Below are 12,424 nucleotides of genomic sequence, written 5' to 3' on the forward strand. Positions count from 1 at the left end.
GAGTTGTTCACTTCATCTGTTTTCTCAGATTAGATCCTCACTGCTGATGACCAGCATTCTGTGCTGAATAGAATATTCGTGTTTCTCATCTAGGGGACAGCTCGTTGTTGTTATCAGATCTCAGCCTTTACTGATTGGTGCTATTTAGAGAAATCTTCTTTCAGTTGACTTGGAAATAAAACCAGCAGGAAACCACATATACCTGAAGCAGTAATACTAAATTCTATTCAAAATGCAGTTGCCCTAGGATTACATAATACATATGGATGTGTGAAAGATAAAGGCATTATGAAATCAAAGAAAGCTTGACTATCACATCCAACCATGCACGGGAGCAAACATAAGCAAATTATAAAATGGCCAAATGCCTGAAAGGAAATGTACACATACCCACAAACCATCCATCATCACATTTTTCCATCACATCAATGACATCACTTTCTCTGAGCTCCAGCTCATCTTCATTCCTAGGAGTATAGTTATACAGAGCCTGAAACCTTAAACAAGACAAATGCACGTGTTAAAATTTTTTTTGCACTTCTATGAAACTACCGAAAGAATATAATATTTATTTTACTTTAAACCTATCCTTAACATATTAATTAGGTAGTATAAGTTTTTGGTAAGGTTGTAAAGTAAGTAGAGGTAGTTAAGTTTTCATAAGAATTAGACCACTCTAACAGCATTTCAGAACTCACAATGAGGACAATTTATGGAAGATTCTAATATTCATGAGTTGTATTAAAACATTTTAACATTTATAAATTTGACCTGCACTTCAATTGTACAGTCATAGATAGCTATCATTTGGACATTAAAAAATAATACAGACTATAAGAGAAGTGGTATGTGTACTTTTCAGCTATATAGAACAAGAAGGAATTATGGTTTTAACTAGCCATATTCAGAAGCAAGGAACTGCAACTTGCAAGTGGAATTTCCAAATGATTCTAAATTGAGATGTACAAAATGTCTCAGATAAAGCTTTTATATTGCTATGTGGAAATTACTATAAAAGAGAAGTTTATTTTTTTTCCTGGGAGGAAGTCTTTAAAATAGTTTAATTTCGTGGTTTGCATCAGTGTAAGTGGTGATCTCAAGCAGTAGATTTAGAGACATAAGTTCTTTTTTAAAAGGTCCTGGAAAAATTGTGCTTAATGTAAAAACTCTCTCTTGAAATAAATGTATGTAAAAGTATTACTGAATGAATGCTGCCACTTTTCTTTCTTTCTTTGAATTCTTTGAGAGCATATATTTTGGTGGCATCAATCAGTAGTAAACTCAGAGAATTGGGGGTAATAAAATAGCATGCATATTAATATGGACTGGCATTTTGGAAGGACACTGATTCTAACAGTTTAGAGGGTCAGGAAGTATTTGATATGCAGTTAACATGAAAATGACATATTACTACTAAAATATTACCAGTATTGTGAGGGGGATTTTTTTTTTTTTTAAGTTAATGAATTTGTTTCTGCTGTTCTTCTTAACAGTTAATGTAATTTTGGAAAAGTAGGAAATAAGAACCACATTTCAGGGCACTTTGGATTTTTTCACGCCAACTTTAAAAGGCTGATAATATTGGATATTGCTCAGGAACAAGAATGATTTGTTTTGATTACTTCATTCAGTCAAGAGAATAATCCTTTGGTAGAACAAAACTATTCCCTCACCTGAACTCAAATGTCATGTGACAAATCAGAGACAGGCTGCATTGGCTTCTCTAAACTTTTCAGGATGGGGGAGGAGGGAGTCTGGATAAAGCTGGACTGGGGGAGGGTGTACTGGGGAAAGACCTGGTAAGATGATGTGTCTAACAGCCTCACCTAGAAAACATTATCTTCTCTGGCCTGAGAGCAAAGCCTGGAATTCCAATGTTAGAGATTTCTTCCCCTGTTAACATTGTTTTCTCTGGGTAAACCTTTTTAGCCACTTGGGGTTTTGAAGTCTTCTACAGAGAAAGGATTCTGCTTGTGGGGAAGGGCTAAGAAAGATAGCCTAAATCCTAGAGCAGTGGCAAAATAGGGAGGTCTTGAGTACCAACATTCCTGAATTTGGATGTTTGCATGGGGCCAGCCCTGGTTGGAGAGGTCGGATTATTTTATTGTTTGATTTGAAGATGCTTAGGTGAAGGAATGGTACCTTTTGCCCATCCCTGGGGGAAGCTAGTTTCACCACCGTTCCTTTCCTGGTCTCACGTTTGAGGGAGATAGGCATTCCTGGGCTGCCGAGTCTATGGGTGTACATTGCATCTCTCACTTTGGGAAATGCTGGATCTCTTCAGGCTTCAGCCTTGACCCAGGCCCATCTCCAACCACTCCCAGAAATGAGCCTATTTAAGGCCATAAATCCCAGCTGCTTGAAGAATCTCAAGGTCCCAAGAGTGAAAAAAAAAAAAAAATTGGCACGAACTCCTACTTCACTTTAACATGATGAAAACCAGTGTGCTTGTGAAAGTTTACTTACCATTCTGGTTTAATTAGACCACAAAAAAAAAAAAAAAAAAATTGGACGTTTCATGGAAACATAAACAAACCTTTCAGAAATACTCCTGCCTCTGTTGGCTTTCAAAATCAGTTTTGCACGACAGGAAATGCAGTCGAATTACAATTAAAAAAAAAAAATGCTGTTTTGAAGGATGTGTTGGTGAGATGAATGATGGTGGTGGGGTCAGGATGCCTCAGAAAGAAACTTGTCTTTAAAACAGGAAATGCTCGGCCAATCATGAAACTCTGTCTATAACTTGCAGCTTTTTCTGTAACATATTTTACCATACTTCTGAATTGGAGTGACATGATAACATTTTGTTCCTATTTTCAATCAAAACCTATTTCTTAAATGAAAGAGATTAAGTGATACCCTGCAGTCCATGGGGTCACAAACAGTCGGACATGACTGAACGACTGAACAACAAGCAGCTATACTTGGCATTGTAATCAAATAGAAACTTAATAAAGAATTTTTATAATGTTCAAAGCGGGACATTGAAAATGTGCCCTCTCCCACCTGTGAGCTCATAAACACATGTGAGTATTAACTCCGTATGATATGAAACAGAGTAATATCACCTATATCCTAATTCATAAATTGATTAAAAGCTTCTAATATAATGCATTGATGATGCAGGGCAGTAAACCTAATCAGTCTTGGATTTATTCTCTGTGATTCATCTCATAGTCAGTTGTGTAAAAAAGAACACAAAGTCAACCTTTAGACTTAAAAGGATTATATTTAAACTTTTTTTTCCCCCAACTAAATGAAATTTTAAATGATTTGTTCCTCCAAACCTTTTCTTTTCATTAACAAAAATTTCTTTCTAGCTGTACCCAGTGAGAGCTAGTTTGGGGTTGGGAGTTGGCTTCTGAGACCTGTGCTTTTAGCTAAGCACCAGGTATGTGAGCAGTGAGGAGGGACCAATGGCTGGGAGATCGCCAGGCCCTGCTGGATTGCTCTACTCCAGCCTGGCGTGCTGAAGTCCACGGGGTCGCAAAGAGTCGGACTGAGCGACTGAACTGAACTGAACTGAGGGGAGTGGAGCTTGGCCAGCCAGCAGGGGGCGCATTATGTGTCCTCAGGTCAGCCCGACAAGGTTCAGCCCTGTACCCGCGCCTTCCCTGGGGCTCCCTCCTGACTCAGAGAGGCAACAGCCAACAGGAAGTGGATAACCTCTGACTGTCTTCCTAGGGCAAAATGGAACAGAAAGACAACCTTAAAGACAGTATGTGACACCTTCAGGGTTGGTTTGACTTAGTATCAGTAGGTGGGGATTTGAAAGAAAGTGTGAAAAGGCATTTATTTTCCTGGTCCTCTGGGTAGTAAACATCACGTAACTTAAACAGTGCATGTTTTAAGACTGCCATTTCCAACATTCTGGAACTTCGGAATTATGTCATGAACTTATCACTGTAGGTCTACTTTGACATTCTCTTGCTTTTCAAATATGTATAAAAACAATGTTAGAACATTTTCAGTGTCTTTAAGGCTGCAGTTACTAGAATCTACATGCTGAGTTAGAACAGGGAGAGAGACAGATTCATAAATCTTAGGAATCACTACAGCATTGGAAGGTTTTTCGAGTGCATAAATCAATCTTTGCAAAATCATGGATTTTTTTTCAAAAGTAGCTTCTGTTCTCTGTTGTGAAAGATGGAAGTTATTGCAATTACTCTTAATCAGGGAGGTCTTATCTCATGTTAGTTACTCTGGTCTCTTTCATGTGCAAAGTTGTACCATCCTCACTTATGGTACATCAATGGTCTGTTTTGTGGGTCAAGGTTAGTCTCAAATTTAGAAGATAAGAAGAATACTTACGGTTCCCCCCCACCTTGAATGTTTTCATGAGTAAACACAGGACGCTGTGGCTGAAATGAAATGATTTTCAATGTAATCAATGCTTAAACTGGTACTAATTAAAAGATAATTTGGATAATGGCATGGCACTTTTCTTGACATTTAATATTTCCTGTTGTAAAAAACCAAGAGGAAGAAAAGAAAAACCAAATAAAGGGTTTCTACAGGATTCATAATTAAAATATTTTGAAGGGTGCTTTAAATTAAGTTGAAATAACCAAAGTTCAAATGTTTGAAACATATCTGCAATCTCGTCTGCTCAAGCTTTAAGGAAGACTCAGGGCTCAGTCCCATTGATTTTTCAAAGGCCAGGAACATGGCAAGAACATAGACACCAAGTAACTAGACTGGGGAGTCTGGACATCTTCATTCAACCTTATTCTTCAGCATTTTCTCAAACAAGCAAAAAATAAACCACATGTAGTCTTAACAGCAAAGTATCCACATTCATTCTAATATACTTTTCCTTCACAGACAACATTTTCACATACGGTACAGAGGAACATGTCAAGAGGCAGACATGCCATGCTACATTTGAATTAACACTCTCTGTTCTCAATGTGGAGGAAACACATGCATTTTTAAAAACAGAAAACAGAGAGTTTTAAATTGCATGTAACAAACAATATCCAGGTAACACGTAACATTTTACCTGAGAAGAGAAATATTGGTAGAAATTCCCAGTGCACTGAACTCTCAAAAGAGTTTCCTTTCTTTTTAAACTAAGCATCAAGACCAGTATCTGTAATAGATACTTATAATATTGGAAATGACAAGCCTTTGAATCCCATATATCCACATAAATACTTCAATGAATGAAAGTTAACACGTTTCTTGAATATGTAAACTCAATGTCATTTATACCAACTGTCTAAATGTTACCTTTTAGAGGGGGAAAAAAGCATCACAGTTCATTCACAACACACTTCAAAACCATTCTCTTATAAATGATGGCTACGTGGTAAAAAATAAATCAGAATCTGAATGACAAATTGCATGGCAATTATCAAAGTAATTCCTTATTGATGATTAGATTTTAGATCCATGACATTAGACGTCAGGGTCAGTTCCTGGATCCTGGAGTTATAAATGGATAACTGAGAGACTGGGAAATCCCCCCTGCAAACTGTCCATCGAAACCCCTCTGGTTCAAGAATGGAGGGTGACTCTGGGGTTTCTTTCAGTCTACGAGTCTATAACCTGCTCCCTTCCTGCATTCTTTATCCATTCCCTTCCCATCCAAGCTGTCTGTCTAGCATAGAAGACTAGATGCTTGTTACTATACTACTAAAACTTCAAGCTTTCAATTAATAGTAATTGGAACCTACTATTTACCAGCAATATTCTTAGAAATTTCACTCAACAGTCTATGCATGGAATATATAAGTGTAAGATTAAAGAGTGGATAAAAATTGTTGAACACATGTATGGCTTAAGAGTATAATACTTAGACTGTACATAAATATAAAATAACTAACAATGTATTTATTATTAAAATTATAAAATATACTATTTAAAGATTGATTAAGACTAAATCAATTTCAATAAAGAGGTAAAGTTAAGTCATTCTTAAGCCTACATTTCTTCAAGTTTTCATTCAATCATATATATATGATATATTACATATATATCTTATATAATCTTATGCAGAAATAAGATTTGTATTTATCAGTTGCTATTTATGTTTTGTAATAATTTCCAGTCTCCTTTTCTCAGTCTTCTTTTTCATTTTAAATCACTGCAGAATAATGTTCCCTCACATATGTATATATATCTTTTTTGATTGTCTTAGTCATCTCTCTCTCTTTTTTGCTTTTGAAATTAAGATTGATCTTGCCTTTTTCACTATCATAAATATCAAAGCTATAAACATTTTTATACAAAGAGATATTTTCTTCTTTTGAGCTATTCCTTAGAACACATTTCCAGGAGTAAGATTTCAGGCCAAAGATTATGCATTCAAGCCACATGATGTTGAAAATGCTGGTGTTAGTTACTCAAAAATATTACATTTAAAAATACAACTTAAAAACATCTAAAATGCCATATTTCAAATCTCCTACCAAGATAGCTACTAATTCTCTCACACACAAAAAAATCACAGGGCCATTTACAATGTATAACAAAGTTATAATTAGGAAAATAGTATATGTTCTTGCTTTAAGAGAAAATGTTTTGTAAAATGTATTTCATTGTGCTCTAAAAATGGCATGCCTATTTTCACACTTTTAAACCATTCTAATATTTCTGAGTTGAGTGAAAGCTTCACTCCTACATCGTGGCATCAGCGCTTGGTAAAACTGGTTGGTCTAATTTCATTGCTGCCTCTGTTAAAATGTGAATACAGCTTTAAAATCAGATTGTTAATATTGAAAAAATATACTGATTACAACCCATATAGCACTTTTCCAGTGTTGTCATTGTAGTTCTACTAGTTTAATTTCTTTAATTCAACTCCTCTCCTAAATCATTTAAATGAACCATCTCTTTGCTAATTATCAAAGTCAGGCTTTTACCAGAATCATGTGGCTACCTTAATTCCAGAGGCCTCTGTGTCTTAATTCATGTTCCTGGGTGTGTCAGCCAGTAACGTCCTTGTTTTTTAACCAGTCTCTCCCAATACTTCCTTCATATCCTTTAAAGGACCCACCCCCACTTTTTTTTTTTTTCCTGGACACTGGTTTTCTATACTGTTCACATACTCAGGCCAGGATTTATCACTGCTTTTGTTAGCAGAGAAGTTCTGTATCTATTATAATAGAGAGTTTTAGAACTTTTCTGAGGTTACCTTTGATAGGACTCATCTCCGTGTGAATGTGGACACCTGGGAACCAGTTTGGAGGAAAGATGACCAGTTACACCAACTGAAATAATTTATTTTAGAAGTATTTGGTCAACAGAGGAGTGAGCAGTATAGATACTTGTGAGGGCACACTTGTGTCTTTCTGGCATTGGCAGTGACTAACTGTGTGACCTTGGATACACACCTCAGTTTCCTTATTGCTGAAATCAAGGAGTCAGACATGATGATGGTTTAGGTCATGTCCCCCCTGCTGCTGCTGCTGCTAAGTCGCTTCAGTCGTGTCCGACTTTGTGCGACCCCAGACACGGCAGCCCACCAGGCTCCCCCATCCCTGGGATTCTCTAGGCAAGAACACTGGAGTGGGTTGCCATTTCCTTCTCCAATGCATGAAAGTGAAGAGTGAAAGGGAAGTTGCTCAGTCGTGTCTGACTCCTAGCAACCCCATGGACTGCAGCCCACCAGGCTCCTCCATCCATGGGATTTTCCAGGCAAGAGTACTGGAGTGGGGTGCCATTGCCTTCTCCCATGTTCGCCTTAGGGAATCCATAAAGGAATCCACATTTCCACAGATGTCTCTCCCTTGTTACCCATTCAATTGTCAGAGAGCTGTGACAACTGATGTTGGTTAATTTCCAAGTGTCTCTGTCACATAAAAGCAATTAATTTTAAAACAATAATTAAACTTCATTTTTCAGATCAGCAAACCAAGGCCCAAAGAAAATTTCTTAATACCACAAACAGGTAAGAAGAAGGAACTGAATTATAATTTGACTCTATATTGGATTAAAGGATTCCCTGGTGGCTCAGACAGTAAAGTGTCTGCCCACAATGCAGAAGACCGGGGTTCTATCCCTGGGTTGGGAAGAGCCCCTGGAGAAGGAAATGGCAACCAACTCCAGTACTCTTGCCTAGAAAATTCTATGGATGGAGGAGCCTGGTGGGCTACAGTCCATGGGGTTGCAAACAGTCGGACACGACTGAGCGACATTCACTTCACTTCACTTCACATATTGGATTAAAGATGACTATGATGGAATAGATAGTGTGGGCTTATTAAAGTCACATCTTAATTTCTTCCTTTAGGCAAGTGTTTATGTTCTGTGTGGATATTCAACTGAACTGTTGTGGGAGGCTGTCTTTTGCTTTCCCCCTCCTGATGTTGAAACTGGGCACAAAGCTTGAGGCAAAGACCTGTGTCTGCACTCTATTGCCCCCTAATGGTGAGTAATGGCAGCAACATGTTAAAAAGTGTTAATGCCTGGACGGCTCTTGCCAAGTTCCTTCAGCCTGGAGTCATTTTGAAAGGCTATTTTAAAGACCACAGAGCGATGTGGAATCGATATTCATCTGTGTTTCTGACCTGTCTCAGATTTTAAATTCTGAGAAAGGATCAGTCTTTAGCCACCAGTATTTTCGGTCTGTGTTCATTTGTATTTTCACTATCTGCTCAGGCATTTCTATTACTCATAACTTCTTAGTGGTTTTGTGATAAATATAGAACCAGATACATTAGTGACATTCAAGGCTTCCCTGGTGGCTCAGTAGGTAAAGAGTCCGCCTGCAATGCAGGAGACCTGGGTTGGATCCCTGGGTCAGAAGATCCCCTGGAGAAGGAAATAGCAACCCATTCCAGTATTCTTGCCTGGAGAATTCCATGGACAGAGGAGCCTGGAGGGCTACAGTCCATGGGGTCACAAAGAGTCAGACACGACTAAGTGACTTTCACTTCACAATGAGTCTTAAGTGCACAATAAAAATTAGAAAATTCAATGAAACATGATATTTTTGTAGAATCCTAAATATTAGCTTTTTCCTTGACAATGTAGCAATCTCTTTTTTCTCTCCTAGTGTAGCTATTTTTTAGTGATGTCAAAAGCAGATACAAGAGAGACAGGTTTTAAATACATGCTAATTTCAAAGCCAGAACCAACCACAAACCACTGCTCATAAGAAAGCTGGTTTGAAATATCCTAAATCTCTGGTATCAGTAAAATATATACTTTTCTAGTTCAGATAATAAGTCTGTCCTGAAATTAGATAATTCTTACATAAATATTGACCATTACTTTAAATACTAGTGTGGGAAAAATCTTGGAGAGACCTATAAGCAGTTCTAGAGTTCTTTTTTTTTTTTTCCCCCCAGAAAATGTTAGGTGTGGTACTTTCCAAGCAGAATTAGATGAAATTCTCTTAATAACAGTACCATGTTTATAAATGTATTTTTCTTTCTTATATTATACAATTGTTTTAATATTTAAATTATTTTTAAATTGAAAAACACAACTTTTCATAAATCTAAAGAATATAGAATATTTGTATTTCATACAAACATGTATAATAAAACATATAAGCACATAATGTAAAAATCTGGCAAAGAAAAAACTTAAGGTGACCCAAAGCATACCATCTCACTGACCCAAGGAGGTTTATGGATGGGCCATATTAATTTTGGAAAATGCTTTCTTTTTTTGGTTCTGGAAAGCCCTTCCATGAGACTTTTTTCCTAGTCAACATTCCTCATTTTCTATGGCAACAACAAATCTCTGCCTCAGAAGCAAAATCAGGTCTTACTATGCAAAGCAAAAAGCACAAAAATGGCCTAAACACAGAGAAGTATCTACATTTCTAAAAAACAGAAAAGGAAATCTTTGCCATCAAGCCCTTAAAAGCCTGAAGAACCATAACTTCATCATGTGATGAAATGTGAGACTGAACCAGCATCCATTAAAATAGAAATGGGAAAGGACTGACTTATGCAGAGATGAAAATTCTCAAACTCCTCCACTGTCATTCTCAGAACTGATGGCACCAGTTAGAATCAATTTATTTTCAAGGGCTGTTGATGCTACAGATCTAAGTAGTCAAAGGGAATGTAATCTGACCTTTAAGTTCATTCAAATCTCTCAAGAGTCTGGGAGACCCTTGGAGCCCAGAGAAGTAGTGTTGGCTTGAAAGGGTCATGGAGCAAATGCAGCACATGCCAGCAGAGCAAGAAGATATTTTACAACAAGGATCATGGATTAAAGGAAATCCAAATAAACTGAACAACCCAGAAGCAAACATGCCCTGAAGGGTGTAAGTTCAGTATGTGATTGGCAGCAGCTTTATTCTTTGCACTAAAAATAGTGATAGGAGAGCGATGATTTACACGAGATAGGGGGATAGAAGACAACATGTACCACGCCCTTTTGTGTACAGAGGAGAACTGGGACATGTCTTTTTGGCTTTTAGAAGGCTTGCACACAAGCATAAAAGAGAAGCACACTGCCCACAGGACACAGGATAGGATTTCCGTGTCTGTTCATCAGATAGCTGTTCATCAATAGATCATCTCCTTTCAAGGGTACGTCCAGTCCTACTTCCCTGGCAAAGTAGAGCAATGACAACTAAGGAAGAGCCAGCCCGCCGAGGGCGGAGGGGTGGCCAGGAGCCTGGCTCAAGGCGGGGCGTTCTGACCCTACCCTGTGGGAACCGCCGAGCCCTCTGACAGGGGAGCCGGAGGTCCTCCTGGACATCACTGGGCTACGCGGAGGCTTACCCAGGACAAATACCTCGCTTTTAAAATCAGCCTGGAAAAGCCATAAGAAGTTGATTAGTTCTCGTCTTCATTATCCAGCCTTCAGAGGAGCTTTCTGGTTTCTTTTTTGTTCCCCCCCATGCACACACAGCATGCCAAACTCCCGAATAACAGAGCCGGAAGGTTAACAGTCTGCAGACAGCTCGCCTGGTGGCCCAGAGTTTTCACTGCACAAGCATCAGTTGCTGCTTTAATAAGGAACTCACGGGCAGAGCAGTGCGACATTTATGGAGGGAAACTGGTATAGGGAAGATGTCTGAATGTAATATGCATGGCTAATGGAACAAGCGGAGAGACATTTATGGAAGGAAATTGGTATAGGGAAGATGTCTGAATGTAATATTGCATGGCATGCAATATGCACCTGCAAGGAGTTTATGTCTATTGAAGTGCTTAACGATTGGTTTCAAGAGACTCTCAGATCTGGCCTCTTTTCTTTGTGTTTGTTTGAATAGATCCAAGGTACGATCCAGGGACATTTCACTTAATATCCATCAGATTTCATAGATGGTGTCAATCATTTGTCAAAGGCAAATTTTCTAGTAAGACACATATGAACAAAATATGGCTTTTCTGGAGGAAATGGTGAAATATAATTAAATTCAGAATACTGTTCTAACTCCCAACGCCTTGTGACTGTTTCCATGGTCCTTCAAAGTAACATTTTTTAAAACAACAGTGAAAAAGCTAACCTTTCTTGGGTACCTGTCTGATTTTCTGTCCATTCATGGACTGAACCTAGCAGTGTATTGTCTAGTATTTGATTTGGCTTATGGGAACCTTGGGCTTCCCTGTTGGCTCAGATGGTAAAGAATCTGCCCACAATGCAGGAGACCAGGGTTTGATCCCTGGCTCAGAAAGATCCCCTGGAGATCTTCCCTGGAGAAGGGAATGGCAACCCACTCAAGTATTTTTTCCTGGAGAATTCCATAGACAGAGGAGCCTGAAGGGCTGCAGTTCATGGGGTCACAAAGAGTTGGACATGACTAACACTGTACTGTACTATGGGCACTTTAGCGGGACTAAAGGACTTTTAAATAAAAGCATGTGGTTTTCTCAAATTTCATAATAGTAATGATTGACCTCCTATCTTCAGTCTCTGGGGATGAAATGCATCAGACGCTTTTCGTTAAGTCTTGGGGCAGAGAATGCTTCACATTATCCAGTATCCATTCTCTTCTTTGTCATCCCAGTAATGGAATCCTGAACGTCAGGTAGGCACACGGCCATTCTGAATAAAGTCTATTTTCTAGCCTTCCTTGTATCTAGATGTGCTCATGTGATAAGTTCTGACAGATGGGATGTGTGCAATTACTAGCAAATGTCCTTCAAGAAAGAAGGCGTAAGCTCCCCTCCTCTTTTCTCCTTCCTGCTAGCTGGTTTGAGGAAGGGACTGCTGGAGCTGCTTCAGCCACTTTGGACCACCAGCTGGAAGGTTTTCATTGAGCATGGTGATTTGCCAAAATAAAATGGAGTCTCCTGATGAATACAGAGCAACATACCAATCCTGGATGCCCTACATTTATGCATAAGAAATATATACTTCTACCTAATTATTTTGAGTTTTTGGCACTGCAGCTGCCCCAATCTTGACTAATACGAGGTTTCTATAAACATCAAGAGTCATAGAAAAAAAAAAAGTAGCATTGGAATGATGTGGATAAACAGCTGGAAAGATCATTTGAACATATTAG

The 12,424-nt window shown here is 38.4% G+C and overlaps 1 protein-coding gene across 44 annotated transcripts in view; it reads right to left on the reverse strand.

Moving 5' to 3' along the window:
* Positions 1 to 12,424, reverse strand: part of SORBS2 (sorbin and SH3 domain containing 2) — a 211,665-nt gene that overhangs the window by 4,110 nt on the left and 195,131 nt on the right. For 17 of the 44 annotated variants that reach the window (NM_001372109.1, XM_059882291.1, XM_059882288.1 and 14 more), the window contains 2 exons: positions 4,312 to 4,361; positions 391 to 497 (listed from right to left, as the gene is read on the reverse strand). In NM_001372109.1, coding sequence (NP_001359038.1) covers positions 391 to 497; positions 4,312 to 4,361 — 157 coding nt within the window. Of the gene's footprint in view, positions 1 to 390; positions 498 to 4,311; positions 4,362 to 9,499; positions 10,723 to 12,424 lie in introns of those variants that run through there. The other 27 variants (XM_059882264.1, XM_059882259.1, XM_059882262.1 and 24 more) reach the window with 6 other exon arrangements.

The sequence above is a fragment of the Bos taurus genome, chromosome 27 (assembly GCF_002263795.3).
Source record: "Bos taurus isolate L1 Dominette 01449 registration number 42190680 breed Hereford chromosome 27, ARS-UCD2.0, whole genome shotgun sequence".
NCBI classification, from domain to species: domain Eukaryota; kingdom Metazoa; phylum Chordata; class Mammalia; order Artiodactyla; family Bovidae; genus Bos; species Bos taurus.